This window comes from Mangifera indica, chromosome 3 (genome assembly GCF_011075055.1).
Source record: "Mangifera indica cultivar Alphonso chromosome 3, CATAS_Mindica_2.1, whole genome shotgun sequence".
NCBI lineage: Eukaryota > Viridiplantae > Streptophyta > Magnoliopsida > Sapindales > Anacardiaceae > Mangifera > Mangifera indica.
Genome location: NC_058139.1, coordinates 21,487,023 through 21,508,005, shown reverse-complemented (window position 1 = coordinate 21,508,005; position 20,983 = coordinate 21,487,023). Strand labels below are relative to the sequence as shown.

General features: G+C 29.2%; 1 protein-coding gene across 5 annotated transcripts; it reads left to right on the top strand.

The window, feature by feature from the left end:
• The first annotated feature begins 6,720 nt into the window (after positions 1-6,720).
• Positions 6,721-11,585, top strand: LOC123211327 (protein tesmin/TSO1-like CXC 3). 5 transcript variants are annotated; one of them, XM_044629977.1, is made up of 10 exons: positions 6,721-7,237; positions 7,891-8,051; positions 8,146-8,893; positions 9,115-9,596; positions 9,711-9,785; positions 9,908-10,088; positions 10,170-10,268; positions 10,350-10,416; positions 10,619-10,778; positions 10,857-11,585. In XM_044629977.1, the coding sequence occupies exons 1-10, from the start codon at positions 7,184-7,186 to the stop codon at positions 11,182-11,184; spliced, it is 2,355 nt and encodes a 784-aa protein (XP_044485912.1). In that variant the 5' UTR covers positions 6,721-7,183; the 3' UTR covers positions 11,185-11,585. The 5 variants fall into 5 exon arrangements, with proteins under 5 accessions (XP_044485912.1, XP_044485914.1, XP_044485913.1 ...); XM_044629979.1 differs by having other exon boundaries at positions 8,146-8,923; positions 9,908-10,055; positions 10,173-10,268; XM_044629978.1 differs by having other exon boundaries at positions 8,146-8,923; positions 9,908-10,055.
• The last annotated feature ends 9,398 nt before the right edge of the window (positions 11,586-20,983 follow it).

Genomic DNA, 20,983 nt, shown 5'->3' with positions numbered 1-20,983 from the left:
AGATATCTATAATAGTTTTCATTGTAATTTGGCAATGTAACAATATAATGTTAAAAGTGGCATCCTTTGATTTTATACAATCTTTTGGTATTAAAAGTATAAGAATAATGAAATAATTAGTAATTAAACTATGCTAAGATACTTTTGATACATAATTTGGGTGTATAAATAATGTATCATTATGTGACTAGATGATTTTAAATTATCCGTAAAATAACACTCAATCACATGATGACACATAATCTGTATACTCAAATTATGTGTTAAATATATGTACATATACCATTACTCAATAATTAGATTTAATAATCATGTTGTTATAAAAAGTGAATGATCGTATGTCTTAATTTAATTGCATTCCAATCGTAGTTAGAGATATTATGAATAGTGATTACACGATAATAGGAAATTATAATTGCATGTTAATGAGATCACGAGAAATTATTGTAACTATCACAAGTTATATTTCTAGTTTCCCGATAGAAGGTTTTTTTGTTTGTATTGTGTCATGAACTACTTGGTAAATGATGAGGCTATTCACTACATGTAATTTGTAAAGTTATCGATATGTGCTTATTAGTCACCTCCTCATCGTTGTTTTTGTAAATTTGACCTATAAAGAGTATGAGTATATGACAAATGCAAATACATGTATAAACACAAAAGTGTCCTCGTATGAGTAGATGTAATTTTACGTATAATTTAAAATTAATCAATCATATAACAATACATCAATGTTTATATTCGTATTTACAATATTATTAGTTCATGAAGTATTATTGCTATTGGAATTAAACACTCGTAACCAAACATTCCCCTAAAGTGATCTAGCATATCACTTGTAATTCAACTAGATTTTGTCTGAAAGAGTCATTGTTGACGAAGATGTAAACAATGTGCAAAATATAGTCACACAAACACAAAGCAAAAGCAATAGCAAAAAACTGTTCACACAAAAGTTACTGTCTATGGTGAATTTTTCATAAACAGTGAATCCGAGTGACTTTTGTTTCGGTTTTTAACATTAGGGGAAAAAATTGATGAAAACTATCTCGTTTGCTTAGAAAAGTAATACTAAACTTATTCATTACAATTATTTATATAGAATTGCACCTTACAATTTAGTATACTTCCGTATCGTTTCGACGAAATTTTTAGGGTCAATAAATAGTTGTTAAGAATAGTTTACGGTACAAGTCACTAGTGTCATAGTCTTCTTGAATTGGTCATGCAAGTAAAATCTATTAATTCTTCGATACTTTTGATTCTGCATTGAGCCAGCGATTAAAACAAAGCAGGCGTCAAGTATTACAAGCCAAAATAACATGAAAAAGTTTTGATCAAGAATCGTCAAATACAACAATTTTAAGTGTCTTTCTTAAGAAGAGCGTTCACCAAGAAAGATACCCCCGTTTGTTCTCAGGACTACACAGAAATCGGCAGTCAAAGTGAGCATTGTAAACGATGTAGAAGTACTTAAGTAATAGAGAATAAAACCAGGTGAAATCGAGGCAAAATAAATTTTATTAGGAAATAGTTATTAGTATCTTATGATACATAATATATATTATATGATATGATATAATATATGAGAAAAATAATATGTATCATAAGAAGTATCAAATTAATATGATACAATAGACATATTGTATAATACGATAATTTAATTGATATATATATTAATATATCATTTTAGAGAAAATGATGATGTAGTAGGAATATATATGATAAATTTTAAATATTTGTAGGTGTTTATGATATTTTTTAAAATGATGATGTATTAATTTATAATTTTTTATTATTTTATCAATACTTTATTATTTAAAATTTATATCATATGATACTCAATATACAATACAGAAAATTAAGTTTTTAATACATTACACTGATATGTGATTTAACGGCCATGTTAGGGATGTATTCTATCCAAGTAAAGTATAAACAAGATCTAATTTGATATTAGTTTAAAGGGCCAAAGGACTATTTGCCACCCAAATTTTGGTGAAATTACAATATACACCTGCAGCAAATCAAAAACTCAAATACCCACTCAAGTTTTAATCTGTTAAGACACACCTACACATTTTTTGTTAGAATTAAAGGTAAAATAATTATTTTACCAATAATATTAAAATAATTAAAATTATATCTCATTCCCCCTTTGGTTTGGAAAACAAACATTTCCTCTCTAGATTAAATTTTGAAAAATTCACTCTTTCCCCCTAGGATACCAAACATGAAATCCGACCACTTTCTTTGCCAAACGGCAAACTAACAGTGGAGGAACAAAACAAAGTTGTCTAGAAGATGACGATAGTCATCTAGATTTAAACAACGTTTTGTCATCTAGATCTTTAAACGATAGAGCGTCATCCATCCATCATCCATTTTGGATGACGAGCATCATTTAGAGAATGGATGACGCTCCATTGTCCAATGAAGGATGATGAACATCATTTAGATTTGGATAATGTTTGTCATCCAATAATATGTTGTATCGGTCACTGGTGAGAGGATGAGGGGTGAAGAAAAAATTTAGGAATTTGGGAGAAAAAAGTCACTTGTCAAAGTTCAAGCATGCGGTGAAATTTTAATTTTCAAAACTTGAGGGAGAAAATGAGAAAAAATTATATATTTTTTAATATTATTGTTAAATCATAATTTTACCCTTAATTTAACGTCAATTTAGGGATGGGTGAGTTTTTGAGTTTTTTATTTGTCTGGGTATATTTTTGATAGTAAGTTAAAACTTAGGTAGAAAATAGTCATTTGCCCTAGTTTAAATCTTAAAAAAAGTCATTCAGGATTCATGAATTGAGACTTAAACTTACTCAAAAATAATTTAACTATGATTCAATCCCAATCGACTAGCATATTATGAGATGTTTCATATACCATTTAGTTTTTAAAACAATATTATGTGCATCTAATTACTTAAATAATATATCATGATATGATTAAATATTATTTTATATTTAATTTAAAATTAATTAATTATATGATAATATATTATTGAACTAGTCACTTAATTACTAAAAACCGTATACATATAATTTTATTATAGTTTATATTATGTTTGTCGTAGAGCGTCTTAATGGGTAAATATTAATTGACCCATTTATAAATTTTAATAGTGAATCAATTTGCAACGGCTTAACACATTATCATTCTTAGTAGTCAAATTGTACATCATATTGTATATAAAAAAAAAAAAAACTTAATTTTTTTATTATATATCTTATAAAAAATAATACCAAAATAATAAAAAAAATCTAATTATCACATCGTTGTCTTAGAAAACATCACCAACACATGAAATTTAAAATTTTCTCACATATACCTCTATTATGTCATTAGTTTTCTAAAAATTTGTATCAGTATTAATAATATATATCATATTGTATATTCATTGTATTATACTAATTTTTGATATATTTTAGAATATGTATACTTTTCTATTCATATCATATGAAAAATACATCAATAAAATTATGTGAACTCACTTTAAGTATATAAATATATACACATTTATATGTGTCATCATATAATTGAATGATTTTAAATTAAAGATAAAATAATATCTAATCATATGATGACACATATAAATATATATACAATTATATACAAAAAATAAATATATATAGTATTACTCAATATACATTGAAAAACAATCTACAATCAATAATTGATCACTCAACGATTGAATTTTTGCCTCGTCGGTTAAGATTCATTAACATTATAGCACGGCCCAATTGAACATGGTAAAGCCCATTAACACAATATTTTCGCATAATTGGGCCCCAATATATCCTTGTGGCCCATATTATAATTAATTTTTGGTGGTTGTTATTCATATACCTCATTAAAGGTAAATTCAAATTGAATTAAATTTAAATAAAAGTCAAATAATTCAAATCGAATTTATCTTTGTGTGTAATCCTTCGGTTTCAATTAGGAAATCGGTGAATCAACTTTTAAAATTTGTAATGTAAATAATTCAATGCATTGGATTTTTATTTTGTAACAAAAAATCTCACCTGAATTGGATTGCATTTTCAATGTCAAATCGAGTCTGTCAAATATGAGAAATCTCAAGTGTAATGATCAAATTCATAATCATTGAATCAGATAATTTAAAATTTTAATTTTAATATATTATTAGATAAGACTTAAATTTATAATTTTTTATACATAAAATCTCGTATTTTATAACTTAAAGTACCCATAGGGGATAAGGCATCGGACTTACATGAATGAAAGTGAACTAGGAAGGTCCTAGGAACATGGAATATTTATAAAATGTGCAACAAAGTACAAACAAAAGCTGTTTGTTTTGAATAAAGAATGAACGAATCACCAGGTAGAAGTCAACTGAAGCCTGTCAATCGGATTCAATCACGTGACATGATGAAGAAAGCAGGCGTCTAGTCGGTACTATGATTTTGGCATCAGAGAACGTGTGCAGAACCAACGGCCATGATTCGAGTCTGCTATTAAATTTAACCTGCGTTTTCACGTGAAAACTGCTCTTTTTTATTTATTAATTTGGGAAAATGTTTGAGTTGAAAAATATTTTAATTGAAGATAAGATTATTTTTATATAAAAAATTAAATTATAATTATTTTGATAATATTTTAAAATTTTAAATGGAGATTATAATTATATTATTTTTTATATTATTATTGATAATAAAAGATTATTAAAATTTTTTATTATTTATAAATCAAATAAAATAACATAAATAATTAAAAATAAATTATCACAATAATTTTTAAACTCTCCAATTAAATGACTAAAGCAAAATGATAAAATTGCATGTGGTTAATAAAACTTAATATTATTAAAAAATTTATTATTATAAAGATAAAATTATTAAATTGTATAATAATATATTATTTAAATAATTAATAAACGAATCATGCTTAATTGTTATTATAAAAATAAAAAAAAGTCAAAATACTTCTTTCCACCCAAGGTTAAATATAATCTAAATTTTTGTCCTTCAACTTTAAAAAATTTAAAGTCTCACTCATAAGTAAAATTCTACTAAAATTATTAGTTAAAATTAAAGATAAAATAGTTATTTAACAAAATAATTTTAAACGCTAAAGTTTTATCATATTTTTCTTCTCTCAATTTGAAAATCTAATATTTTCCTCATTTAAAGTTTAAAAAGTATCAATTTTAGCCCTTGGGCTTTGAAATTATTGTCGAAGACAACAAACTATTGACTTGTTCTCACCAATCGATTAAAGTAATTAACTTTGACAAAAATGATTTCATCTTTGTTAGAGGATATTATCATCATCAATGAGTGGGAACTAATCGACAAGAGGAGATAAGTCAAGGAGGAGAGTTAATGTGGTTGGAGACAATAAACTTTATCATCTCTGACAATAATTTTAAAACTCTAGTAGTAAAATTGTTATTTTTCAAACTTTGAATGAAAGGAAATTATTAAACTTTTAAATTAAAAAGAAAAAATTTAATAAAATTTTAGTTTTTTAATTTTTTATTAAATAATGATTTTATCTTATATTAACTGAATTTTTTAATAAGTATTATTTATAAATAAAATTTTGAATTTTTAAAAATTATAAGGGATAAATTTGAGATTTTACTTAACCTTGAGTTTTTGGTTATTTTGTGACGTGGACCCCTCACGTGAAAGGCCGACAACATACGGACGTAGAGTCCCTTTATTCATGTCCACTTCGGTCCAAGAAAATTATTTATATTTTAATTAACATTCATTGTGAATGGAAACACAAGGCATAGATTTGAGCTCCAATCTTCGAAATTTCCATGTGTCCCCACGTTGATTTGGTGATCTTTGCGGAAGTCACGGGAGGGTCCATGGTCAGTGAGGGTCATGCTACATACCATATAAGCAGCCTTTTTGAAAATTTTGTGCGCCAATTTTCTTTTGCGCCGGACCGCACAAGACATTCTCCTAATTGGTCCAATATTATTATAAATTAAAATATAATTACTCTATAGCAAATATTATTAAAGGTTATAAAAGTAAATTTAACTTTGTTCACGGGTCTTCGGTGATTGTCAAGACATTGAAACTTTAAAAATTAATAAATGAATGATGGTCCAAAGTAACTAACTACTCACCCCATGCCTAATAATTGACCCTAACGGGTGTGTGGATGGATTCAACTCCGGCGGAGAAAACTATTACGGGTAGTTTGAATGGTAAAATTTTTTTTATTAAAAATAAATTTAATTTTATGATATAATTATATATATATAATTTTATATATAAATAATAATATAATACTTTATAATTATATATTAATTTATTTTTAATTATTTAACTTTATAATAATATATTATTATTTTTTTATAAAATTGTGAATATAATTTTTTTTTTTAAATGTAAAACCGAAACTATTTGGTCAAAAAGGGAAAAAAAAATATTGGCATTAGAGAAATTCTATTGGTAAAGCTACGTGCATTGAACTAAAATAAATGATCAATAATGGTTAAATGATTCTTTAATTGACACGTGTAAATAGTATTAGACAATAATTCTCCCTGTAATCTTGTTTGTTTATATGTTAACTAGGGTTATAATTGTAAATTCGGCTCTTCACTGTCTCTGTCTGTCTGCACATACAGAAAATCTACAGTATCAGTAACTAATACTTCCATGAAAAGACAAAACAGAACCAACTTATTGCACCAATAAATACTAGTAATAATCAGTCTTGCTTTGAGCGAAAATCCAAGCTGAGTGAGTAAAGAGGAAGAGGAAGATGAAGATCCAGCGTTACTTTTTGAAAAGGTAAAGAATGACGTTAGTTTTTATAGAAAAAATATAAGAAAGAGGAAAGAAAATAGAGCCAGCTGTTGCAGATTCAGATTCAGATAGAGAGAAGAGAGGTGGGGTTTGGTTTGGTTTGGTGTTAGTAGGGCTATTCTTATGTGGGTTGTATGAGAAATTCCACACTTAACTGACTCACTCACTGACTTATTGAGACAGAAAGTAAGCCAACCCAACAGAACGTACGCCAACCCAACAGAACGTACTGGATAATATTTCTTACAACATTGTGTCAACATTGTGTCAACAGAGAGAAAAGATAATGTCTTTACAAGGAATGGACTATAACTGAGTTTGAGGGTTTTGTAAGAGATTATGTGGGGGTGTTGGTGGTGATAAAGAGTAAAATGGACACTCCTGAGAAGACTAACCAGATCGTCACTCCACTCTCTAAGTTTGAGGTGATTTCTTGTCTTTTATTTTTATGGTGTTTAAATCTTGTTCTGTTTTGTGGGTTTTTGTTTTGGGGGAGAATTATTGTGCTTTGTGTGTTTTTGTTATTGTGTTTTGTGGTTGCAAATTCCAGAAAGTTGGCTTTTTTTGTGTGTGAATTGTTGAATTTCAGTGAATTGTGAAGTAGATCTTCGGGTTTAAGTTCTGGTTTTAGCTTTTTATGCAGTCATTTTTTCTGCTTCATGGCTTGTGGTTCTGTGGGTGGTGTAGTTTGTCGTCTTTGACTTTGCTTCTTAATTTCTACAAAAATACCTTACTATACTTCACGTAAGGTTCATCAACAAGATTCTTCCATAGAAGTCAAGAACTTATGCATACATCCTGGGTCAAAGCATTGTTAGTGTTTGTTTTAACTGTACTGAGAATAATACATGTAATTCATGAATCTGCTTTCTTTTTCCTTTTTACTCTCTCTTTTCTTGTTTTTTTTTTTTTCGTTTTATTTTCACTTGCATTGATCTATGTATATGATTCAGATTCAGAGTCAAGTGTCAGATTTTCAAGTGTGTAGACATGTTTATTTACAGTGTGTCTATAGAGCTCTTTATGATTTCTTCTTTCTTCAAGAAACTAAGAAGGAATATTTTCTCCCTGGATGCAGGATTCTCCTGTCTTTAACTATATAAATAGTCTTTCTCCAATCAAGCCAGTTAAGTCTAAACCCGTAACTCAGACATTCAACTCACTGAATTTTGCTTCTATCCCATCAATTTTCACTTCACCTCATGTCAGCTCTCACAAGGAAACTAGATTCCTCAGAAGGTAATTGATGACATTTATTGACCTTTTTGCAGATTCCAAGTATTGTTATCAAGCTTTACACTTCACTTGTATCTTATGTTTTCTTTCTTTGCAGGAATAACTGTTCGGATCCATCAAAACCAGGGCTTTCTTCTGAAAATGGTAATAAGGTGTGTACTAATGTTGGGGTTGCAACAGATGGATCTCAGGTGTATGATAACTCAGCTCAACGTGGGGAAAGTTTTGATCCTGGGGTTTCATTTGAAGAAGTATCTGTTGAGGCTTCCAGTGATTCAAAGTTTGCTATTGAACTTCCACGAGCCTTAAAGTATGATTGTGGGAGCCCTGGTTGTGACCCAACACCTTGTGGTATTGAGACAAATTCTGTTTCAGAAATGACTCATGCATCTGTGCCTATTGTTCAATTTGCTGAAAAGGCCTCTGAAAATGTTTCATCTGAAGTTGAAGTACATTTGAGTGGGACATCCCACGGCGAGCACAAAAAGGAAGCTGCGGGATGTGATTGGGAGAGTTTGATGTCTGATGCTGCAGACCTATTAATTTTTAACTTCCATGATCAGCCAGAGGCTTATAAGGGCCTAATGCATAAATCAATGGACCCTGGAGCAAGATTTGGTACTTCTGTGATGCCACAATTCCCCCAAAACAACATTAGTGGAGAGCCGTATATGCGAATCGTTGATCTGGTTGGTTCTTGTCAGCAATATGAAACAGAAGATCAATCTACTCAACCTGGAGAAATCAATGAGCTGCAACAAATAAACCAGATGCACAATGGCGATGCTAGTGATGATATGGATAGGTGCTTAACAGATGATCCGAGTGAGAAAGAAGGTGATAAGGTGGGAATGAATATTCCAGTTGCTTTTGAGGTAGAAGTTGCAACTCTTGTATGATCAATTTCTTCTTCACAAACTGGTTACTTAACACATTGCATATATTAATTCTTTTGGTTGTTTGTTAAATATTGGTTTCTCTCAACATTTGTTCCTTTAACAATTACATATTATGAACAAATTGGATGCTCTGCAAGCACTTAAACCAGTTTTTCTTTTGTCTACAGGCCATCCCTAGTTTGCACAGTGGTATGCTAAGGCGTTGTTTAGATTTTGAAATGGTAGCTCGCAGGAAGAACTTAAATTATGGTTCTAATTGTAGCTCTTCTGCGCTGTTGCAATCTGATGAGAGGTTTGCTTCTAAAGATACACAGGTGGTGCCATTTAAGCCTTCCAATGATTCTCCTCAGCGCATTTTGCCTGGGATTGGTTTGCATTTAAATGCTTTAGCAATAAGTTTAAAGGATAACAAGTACACCAAGCATGAAAATTTTTCTTCTGGAAGACAATTAAGTTTGCCTGGCTCTACTTCCTCCATTCACTCCCCTAAAAGTAGTCAAGATCCTCAGCATGAATTTTTGACTTCAGCCTCTACTGACAAAGACATGATTGCTGTTGGCAATGGAGTTCCACTGGCAGAAAATTCTTCTCAGACATCTGGATATTTAGTGTCTGAAGAGTTTAATCAGAATAGCCCCAAAAAGAAGAGGTATGTGCACCTGACAAGATGATATGTATATAACATTGTTGCATTTAATACTATAATTTTACCATCTAATTTTTGTATCTTTATTCTTACATGATGGTTTTAAATTGGTTTTAGGCGTATGTTGGAAAATGTAGGAGAAACTGAGCCTTGCAAGCGTTGTAATTGCAAGAAATCAAAGTGTTTGAAACTGTAAGTTCTGACTTCTTAATCATTCAATAGAGGAATTAGTGTTTTAGGTCCTAATTCTCGATGACAGGTTTCAATTTTTTATGTTTTACACTTATCATTCTTACTCTCTCTAAACCATGTAGTTACTGTGAATGCTTTGCTGCTGGTGTCTACTGCATAGAACCATGCTCATGCCAAGATTGCTTCAACAAGCCTATTCATGAAGATACAGTTCTTGCGACTCGCAAACAAATTGAGTCGCGGAACCCACTTGCATTTGCTCCTAAAGTGGTTAGGAGCTCTGATTCTTTACCTGAACCCGGGGTTAGATTATAAGCCTGGCCTTAACCTCTGCTTAACACAAATTCAAGTTGGTAGATAACCTGATTGTTTTTGCATTTGCAGCAGGATGAACCTAGCAAAACACCATCTTCAGCAAGACATAAAAGAGGCTGCAACTGCAAGAAATCTAGTTGCCTAAAGAAATACTGCGAATGCTATCAGGTATGATTTCTTGGTACATTTGGTATTGTTTTGATGCTTCATATAAAATGGTTAAAATAGAACGGGTTTTTTTCTTCTTAGGGTGGTGTTGGATGCTCAGTCAACTGCAGATGTGAAGGGTGCAAGAATGTATTTGGCAGAAAGGATGGTGAGTGTGCCCTTATGCTTACATGCCCTTTTTTGATATTGGCTTTAAGAAGCCTCATGAAAAAAAAAAAAAAAAAATCTTAAAACTGCTCTTTTAGTATATTATTCCTATCAGCTTTTTCTATCTAGACATACAAATTGACATGTTGATATTATGTTTGAGCCGATGTTTCTTATGCCAGTTGTTTACTTTTGAAACTCAGGTTCTATATTGATGGAAACCGAAGGTGAACCAGAAGAAGATGAAATGGAGACATGCGAAAAGAGTGCAGTTGACAAAAAATTGCAGAAAACTGAAATCCCCAAAAATGAAGAGCAGAATCCAGGCTCTGCTCTGCCCACAACACCATTGCAGTTTTCCAGGTTTGATATTTGACCCATCTGTTTTCCACTGAAGTTACATTTATTGTCTTTAGATTTTAAATGTTATTTGTAATCCAGATCGTTGGTTCAGCTGCCATTTTTGACCAAGTGCAAACCATCGAGGTCTTTACTTACTATCGGATCCTCCTCCGGGTTTTACGCTGGCAACAAGTATGGAAAGCCCAATATTCTCCGTTCTCAGAAGATGAAGTGCCCTGAAGACGACATGCCCGAGATTCTTCAAAGCAACTGCTCTCCCAAGGGTGGTATTAAGACTGCTTCTCCCAACAGTAAGAGGGTCTCTCCACCAAACACTGGCTTAGGGTCATCTCCTAGTCGGAGAAGCGGGCGGAAGCTGATATTACAATCAATACCTTTGTTTCCATCGCTCACTCCACAGCACTGAAAATGAAGTTGGGACAAGATGAAATTCTTTGAATCCTTGTTCAGAGAGGCATGTTTTCTAAGCAGCACGAGCCAGGCTTCTGCATTTGTACAATAATATGGTATCTGCCAATCTAGGTTCCATAACTTTAGCTACTTTCATTGTATAATAGGGTGTTTCTTTAATCCAGGCAAAAAAGTTACACATTTTATTAGTGGAGATGTGCTCTTCCTAGGAGCACTGTTAGAAAAATTATATATTCTTATTCATAAGAATAGAACCTAAGTTTGATTAAATTGTATACCAACTGTGAATATCATTCAATTCTGAGCTTCTGTGGGAATGATAATTAGAGTTGAGAAATCTTGAGATGTGGTGTAAATCCTGGTACTGAGCATGAGATACTAAAAAGCATTTTCATATGGGACTTGTTAATTTGTTTGTGGTAGGAACTTGTAATAAGAGCCCAACTTTAGTAAGAACCACCCACAATACTTATAACTTAACCTATGGGTGGGTCTGAGTTGAATCAGTTCGGATTCAACCCAAACAAGTTGAAATTGAGCCATGATAGCCTTCGCTTGACTCGAGCAAGTTGCTAGAAACTCGTCAACTAATTTATCTTCTTTGATAACTTTTCATTTTTTTTAACTATTTTTCTTCTTTAACAAATCTTTTTTCCTATGATGTTTTTTGAAAGCTTCTCCAATTGCCAAGCTTGAATATGGACTGATTTAAGTTCAGCTTAAAATTTAAATCTTAAATTTTCAATTCAAACTCAAACTTGTTTGAACTGATCGAAAATATCATCAAAGATCATTATCGAAATAAAGTATTTATTGATAAAATAAATAGTATTGCTAATAGAACCAAACCCACATACAGACTAACTTAAATTTGATTTCAATCCTAAATGACCAACTTGAACTCAAACTTGGTTGAATTGGTTGGAGATTTGATCAAAGGTCAATGATAAAATAGATAGTGTTATCAATAAGATCGATAATATTACTAACAAAATAAACAATATTAGTAAAGAAAGATTCTAGTAAAAATAGTTTCAACGCGTGAAACACCAAATTGGGTCTTGCTGACTGTGGTACAAATCCAGCCCAATCTAAGCTATCAATTCTATTCATCAAGAATTGAATGGTCAAGTGTATGGCAGTAACCGGATAGATTTTTCACAATATTAGGTGTGTTACGAAAAGTTTTAGGGGGTTTTTGGAAATTCAAAAAAGTTTGAGAGGTTTCCAAAACTTTTAAAATTCTTAATATGCTTTTTTTAAAAAATAATAGTTGCACCCCCAAATAACTAATCAGAATGAAATAATTTAACGGTATAAATATTATATTATAAGTATCATATCCATAATAATATTTTCGAAATATATAAAGGTTTAAAAAAATTTCAGGGATTGATTCATGAGTATTTAAAATTTTCAACAACTAAATTGTCATTTTTAAATGTTATTGGTAATTGTTTTATTCTTTTTTTTTTAAATTACATTATGATAAATTACTATTTTACCCTTTTTAACTGAATTTGATTTTAGGTGAGCAAATGTTATTTCTACATGAAAAAATGTTTTCAAGTTAAATATTGGATTAAAAAAAATACTATTTATCCTTAGAAATATAATTGATTTTATTATCCTTAACAATATTTTTGTGAAATTATTATATAATCTCTTGCCGCAATCATTATGCGATTTATTAATTTGTAAACATAATTAGGGAAAATTAGAAATACTACAAATTTTATTTGATATAAATTAATTTTCTTAATGAATTCTCAAAAATAATATAAAAATAATCATTTATTTATAATATAAAATACAATAAAATTATATGTATCTATTTTAGGTATGTGTGTGTATATATATATATATATATATATATATATATATCCAAAATAGATACACATAATATTGCTCTGGAAAATAATGCATGAGCTGAAGTAGAGCAACATTCATGTGACCAAAACAATAGTCATTTAATACATATGTTGGGTGACTAAATGTTGGTTTCTTTCTATTTAACTTGCCCCTATTACTAACTTTGATTTCATCTCCTCAATTGCCCAAAGGTTCTCCAAAGTCATAAAACCTAAACTTATATAGTTTTGGAATAAATTGCATTCATTCCAAAATGCAATTTACCCATAAAATAATCAATTTTGATTATAATTTAGATGATGGGTATTTAAGATATGGGAGGAAAATTAAAAAATTTTGAAGTATTATGATGATTAAACTCGCCCAAAAAATAATTTTAAAATATATATAGTTTTTATATATGCTCTCCTTTCAAATATTATCTCAAATTTGTTTGATTTGAAATGGAGTCTCAAATTTGTTCGATTTGAAATGGAGTTTTATTTGGAGAGGAAATCAAATTAGTCTATGTATAGAAGGAATGTGGCAGGGTGAAACAAGGATTATAAAAAATTAGATCTTTTTCATGCCTATGCATCTTTAATTGTGCCATTTTATTTTTGTGACATGTTAATGTTTACTTAATAATATTAATTATCAGTTTAAGGGAATAAAAAAGTACTTTTTATTTTATTATTGTCTATTTAAAATTTTTGAATATTTAAAAAATTAAATTGTATATATTAAAAATTAAATGTTAAATGTATAAAAAATCTGAAAAATTAAATTGATAATATTAATTATCAATTTACCATCTTTGACATTAATGTTCATCTCTCGATGTTATAATTTAACAACATGAACGAGCTCAAGCTAGATATTTTGGATTCAATTCAAGCTTTAACTGGTTTTTATTCGGGTTCGGTTTGGCTTAAATTTACCCTTAACTTTATTTGTACTTCATTTTCTTTTTGAGCTGTAAAACCTTCCAAATATAATTCCAATTGCCAATACCCATCCAGTGCAAAATAAGAGAATCCATGACAAATAAATAACAAAGGCAAGCTCATTTAATACAAGAAGCAAATACAAATAACTTACCATGGATTAGGGTTGGACTCGAATCGAGTCAGTTTGAGCTCGACTCAAATGAGCAAACCCTAGTCGAGTTCGAACTATTTATCAAATTTTCTAATTAAAAATTTTAACACAAAACAACGTCGTTTTAATAACGAAAAACTAGTCAAACTAAATTAGAGCTAAATTCAAGTCAAGTTTGAACTTGGTTTGAACAAGCTCAACAAACTCGAGCTCAATTATATGTGAAAGCTCGGCTCGGCTTGAATTTGTTAACTTTATGGAGTTTAACAGTTACACCATCCATTTAAGACATACTATAAAATGAAAATGTCCTTGAATCTTCTTTGAATCATGGAATAATGCAGAAACTTGCATTCACAATTTACAACCTTAACCCTCATCATCTAAAACCAGAAGAAAATAACTCAAAAATTGAAAAAGAAAAGTTTCAAAGAACTCACCAAAGATTCAAGAATGCTAATTGAATACACAGTTGTGCATTTTACATGCACAGGTAATCATTGTGTTATGTGTATTCCTTGTGAAAAGTCTAGAACATGTGATGTGATGAGATTTTATCTATGTACGGGTATGCATTGGTCTTAAACGATCATGAGTCAAATGTTGACTTTTCACCTTATTGACTTGAACAATCAATGGATAGATCAACCATGAACAACACTCCTTACTCTTTAATGTCTTATGAATTGTGAAAGGTCGTGCATGAATCATTCATAGAATGTAAACCATTTCTTGCATTGACTCTTTGAAAAGCTAACAACTTGATCTCGAATGACACCTTGCTTGTGCATGATCTCATGTAAGTTATGCACGGTTTTTTATTGTGTTATGCAAGGTGTAATCGATAAAGTAAATTATTATTTTTCACCCAAATTTTGAAAAAATTATATATTTTCACTCTTTGAATTTTTAAATTATAAATTTTCACTTAACATTTTTATAGAAAAGAGTCATAACATGGTGTCAAAATTAGAAATATAAATGATAATATGATTCTTAACAAGATTTTTGTGAAATTACTATATTGTCCCTAACGATAATTATTATAGAATTTGTTAGTCTGGAAACATTATTAGGGCAAGAATGCTAATTTTTTTCAAAAATGTTGATGACTTTTGATTTTTAAAAATTGGAAAAACTATAAATTTTATGAACATATGTTTGATATAAATGAATTTAAATAATTGTAATTATTTTGGATGAAAAAAAAAAAAAATAATAATGCATGAGCTTAAGTAAAGCAACATTTATGTGACCAAGGCAATAGTCATGTAATATATATGTTAAGTTACTAAATGTTGGTTTCTTCCTATTTATTTGCCCTGTAAACAACTTTGGTTTCATCTCCTTGTCTGCCCAAAGGGTTCTCCAAATTCATAAACCCAAACTTATGTAGCCATGTATTCCAAAATGCAATTTACCCTTAAAACAATTACTTGTGATTATTATTTAGATGATGAATATTTAAGATATGGGAGGAAAATTAAAAATGTTTCAAGTATTGTGATAATTGAACTCACACAAAAAAATACTTTCAAAAAAATATAGTTTTTATATAGACATTCCTCTCAAATGTTATCCATGTTTATCGAGATTTATTTTTTAATATGTATCTAGTTTTGATACTCAGATAATATGTTATTATATGATTGACTTTTATATATACCCAATTGGATAATCAAAATTAAATATACATAGTTTTATCATTAAACTAATTGAGTAATGTTAGATATACATCTTTTCGTCACACCATTTATCGTTGCACCAAGAGAATGAGGAGGTCGAAGAAGACGTCGAAAGGGATGTCGGAAGTTGAAATTGAAGAGTGGGGTGAAACTGTTATTTTTGAAAGTTATGAGTGAGAGTTTAAGTTTTTCAACTATCACAGATGCGTGTGACTTTAACTTTCAGCTAAAACTTGGGTGGAAAATAGTCATTTTCCCTAAACTAATTGAGCAATGTTATGTGCATCTAATTTTGGGTATCAATTGCTGTAAGTAAATTATGTGTTATCATGTGATTAACTATTATTTTATTTTTAACTTAAAATTATTTAATCACATGATAACATATTATTTGAATATTTAATTAAATACTCAAACTGAATACATATAATTTTATCAAAAAACTAAATCTATGAATAACATAACATATTCCTGTTATAACATTTCGTTTTGAAAATGTGTAAGATAAAACAATAATAAAACTATACATATAAATAAATTAAACAAACTTATCTGTACAAATTGAGATAATAACTTATAATTAAGTAATATAATTAATTATTTTTTAACTTATAATTGAGCCATAGAAATAGCCCAATTAGCTCTCTTTTATGGTTTGATTAGGTTAGCTGATGAAGACTATCACTGTCTAAAGATGAATTTGAATCGAGACAAACTCAAATAAAGGTCTGTTTAAACTGACAAGATGTTTATCAAAGAATACATCACAAACCTACCAGAGAAGAAAGAGAAAGACCATCAAAAGTGGTAAGAGAAAATTAATTTGTAGGTGACTAGATTGAGTTGAGGTTACCTTTACTTGATCTTTGCTTGTTCAAACCGAATACCGAACTGAGTCCGAGCAGGCTTAGCTTTGATCCACACTTACCACTGACCTTAAAAAATTGGATTAAATTTAAAATTGATTTTCAAGAATTTCATAATCACTTTATATGACCTTCTTTCATGAAATTCAGTTGGTTATAGGGATGGGTTACACAAAAAAATTCTAACTCTCTTACACCTGAAATTGAATTGGGCCAGTGGGCTTTCCACTCAGAGAAATCAGTATGGCCGAGTGAGGTCTGAGACATATTCAAGTTCAGAAAGCTTAGTGTTCATTTAAGCTTGACTTCGCTCGGACAAGTGTATAGTTTTACTAGAAGGATCATCAAAGGGGTGAATAATATTGTAGTGAATAATATTATCAAATAATTACGAGTCAATTTTAAACAAAATTGTTGAGTTGGAGTTTTAATTTGAAATTGATTTTTTCAAATTGAAATACAGATTCGATCCAAACTAGTTTGAATCAGATACATCTTTTCTCACTCTAAATGACATTTGGTCCATCTCTTGTGGTGAAGAAAAAGCATATGAAGTTAAGAGAGTAGGACCCCAAAGGCTTAAAAAGACAACAACATTCTCGGCAACACACAGTCACCTCCATTAATGGGACAATAAGAGGTGAATTGGACGCACATGGAAGAGGTGTAGATTGTTTTATATATTTATGATAAGGAATTCATTTCCCTCTATAAAGTACTTATCGGAGGGTAATAATTAAATACATATTTATATATGTTATTATATAATTATATATTATTTTATTTTTAATTTAAAATTATTTAATTATATAATAATATATTTCAAATATATATATATTTAAATAAATTTACGTAATTTAAATGTTCGTAAGAAATAGAGCTAAATTCAAAGCAAACTCATTTAAGCTCTATTCAAATGAGTCTGAAATGGGTTAAGCTTAAACCTGAAATTTCAATATTTTTAAACTCGAGTTTTGAAGTGTTTAGATCGTTAAGCTCGTGAGCTAAAAATTTTGATATAAAATGATGTCATTTTACTCGATATATATTAAAACAATGTTTATTTTAATAACGAACTAGTTAAAAACTCAAATTTGAATCAAGTTTAAGCTAAACTTGAGCTTAACTCTTTTGAAATGAGTTAAACTCGAGTTTAATTTTATATAAATCAAACTGGGCTTAAATTCAAACAAATTTAAATTCGATTTAGTTTGAACCCAACCTCCTGGAAAGGACAAAAATGGTTACTTTTGATAAACTTTCCAGAATCTCTAGAAGGGGAGTATGGGTTGGCATGGCTAAGCTGGCTCCGCCACTAAAAAACACCAACAAAATCTGGAATTTTCTTCTCACTGGGGGCCCATCTAAACAATTTTCTCTCCCCACGTTTCTTTGTTTTTTTCCGCAGGTTTTACAAGAAATTTCTAATTCAGGGTTGGTGGGGGTGTTGAAAAAAAAAAAGTTGAGGTGATGTGCACTAAGAGGGACAAAACATTATTACAATAAACAATCCCTTCATATATTGGTCTCCTACTTTTGGAAAAGAAGATGAGCCATGAAATTGATTTGGGGCCCAAGTGTTATTAATAAGGGTAATATTATGTCTATTCAATTTTACGTATTTAATTAAATATTTAGATAAAATATCATCATATAAATGAATATTACTTTATGTTAAATTTAAATTCATTTGCGACCCAAGTGTGAATGGACATAGATAGATTTATTATATCATTACTGAAGATTAATTAACATATTCCCACCAAGGGTTTGTTTGAAAATACTTGTTTCATCCACTAAATACAGAAATTGCACGTTTTCTACCCAATCGCTCATGTTGTTAACAAAATATAAAACTCTCAAGATTGTGCAAGGACTGCAATGACCATATTTAGGTTGAATGGTAAAAGGCAATGATATTCAAGTATAAGCATGAATCGATACCAAGCAAGCTTCGACTCAAATCTAATCCACCCTGAGTTAAACCCAAAAACAAATTAGGGTTGCAGTTCGCTAAGACTCGAGAGAAAGATTCATTCACATAAGAGAAATGGTTTATATTGAGTTTGTGGCACCAATAATTGAGAGAAAAAGTAGAGAAGGGTAGGGTTTCAACTTCACACTGTCGGTGATATATAATTATGTTACAGTGTGTTTAAAGCATGGTTCATGTATTTGGTAAGTAGTTTAAATCAATAGAAATTGGTCGCCACGCCATTTAAATTAGGGGCTTCCTCTTTTGTTTGATGTGACCACTTTGGGAGATAGCTTGTAACCTGTCACTACAGCAACGTCCCAGCTTTATATATTCGATAAAATTATGTATACTTATTTTTTTATATAAATAAATATATATTTATGTGTATCATCATATAATTAAGTGATTTTGAATTAAAAAAGTAATACCCAACCATATAATTATATACATAACTGTGTATAAATTTATATATAAAAAATGAATACATATAATATTGTTGCTCTTACAGATTTTAGCATTAGGGTTACAGATTAAATTTAAGTAATACCCAACCATATAATATATATAAAAAATGAATACATACAATAAATATCATGATTATTATGATAAATTTAAGTTTAGTGATAAATTTGATTTAAATTGTGTACCACAGGATCCAATCATGCTGTTGACAAATCTAATTGGCTTTACTTTCTTGTTATAATTATGAATTTTGACTTAGAGTAATATAATATCAACACAGACATATAATTATGTATACAAATAATATATTATTATGTGATTAAATATTATTTTATTTTTAATTAAAATCACTTAGTCAAATAATGACATATCCTTTGTATATTCAATTATGTACTCATAAGTATGTGCATATAATTTTATTGTTTTAATCGTATTGATGGTTAGAATAAAACTATGTAGTTATATTTTTTATACATAAATATGTATACAAATATATGTTTCATAACGTAATTGACTGATTTTGAATTAATGATGAAGTAACAATTAATCATATGATGACATATCTATATGTGTACCGAAATATATATATACGTAGTATTGTTTTAACGATTATTCTTTTTGAAAATGTCACTTGTAGGGATGAATTCTATTTGAACTATTTGAGATTAAACTTGAATTCAGATTTAATTCAAGTTAAAGATTGAGTTTGTTTTTATTAAATATTTGAATTTGAGTCAATTTATATTAAATTTAAAATTAAATTATTTTTTTACCGAATTCAAACTTTAACTCATTAATTTCAAATTTAAGTTAGAATTTTTCATATTAAAATAAATTTTCAAATTTGTCCTTGTTCGAACTTAACTTATATCAAATCTAACCCTATTGACCTACCTAGCCTAGGCTTGCGTGGTTAGTCTTCCTCTTGTCCGCAAAAAAATAAAAGCTAGAAGAGGGAGGAGCTAGGATTTGAAAAAGCCTTCTAGATTTTAAGGTAAGGGTAATATTACTTGTATTTATAATAAGTATTAATAATAATATAATAAAATTAAATATTATTTTAATTTAATTTTAAATTCATCTAATTATACGATATATTATTGTTGGTATTAAAATTGATAATCATTATGATTTTTATATCTCGAGATCTATTTTTTTGAAAATCAAATTAGCTAATTTGATCAGTTTGATTGGAAACCAACTGTAAGCCCAATTCTAGCTTGCCTCCAAATCGAATTTAACTTTCCAATCAAGCTGAATTGTGGTAAAACTATTGAAACTATTCTAATTCATAGTTTAATCGATAATTAACCTCAATTAAACACATATATTGGTTATTGTTCACAATTCATTCTAACGTAAGGATTATTGTAATATTTTGAATCTCAATATTTGACAAATTCAACCTAATTTATATTATAATATTAAGATAAAATGATATATATATATACACAATTTGTCAAACGTTGGATGGGAAATAGTCATCACAAAAAGTGTTTTGTTCTGTAATTTTTCTTCAACCCAAAAAGGCCCACACTTGAAAAGGAAAATCAACCACTGACCTTTAAGACAAGGACTGATTTTACAACAATCCAAAATCTAAATCCCAATTCACATTTCAATAATATTGCCCTAATCTGTAATATTATTATTATTATAAATAATGATATAATGTTCCCATTTAGACCTTCCTCTTGACTTATGGGTCCTTTGAGCTGAAATTTATATTTGATTCGAATAAAAAAAAAAATTTAATTAAAGTTTTAATTTTACAATTTAACCCAAATTTAATGGCTTATTAACGATTTTTCATTAAAGTGTTCTTTTTATGGTGACTTTTTTATTTTTTAT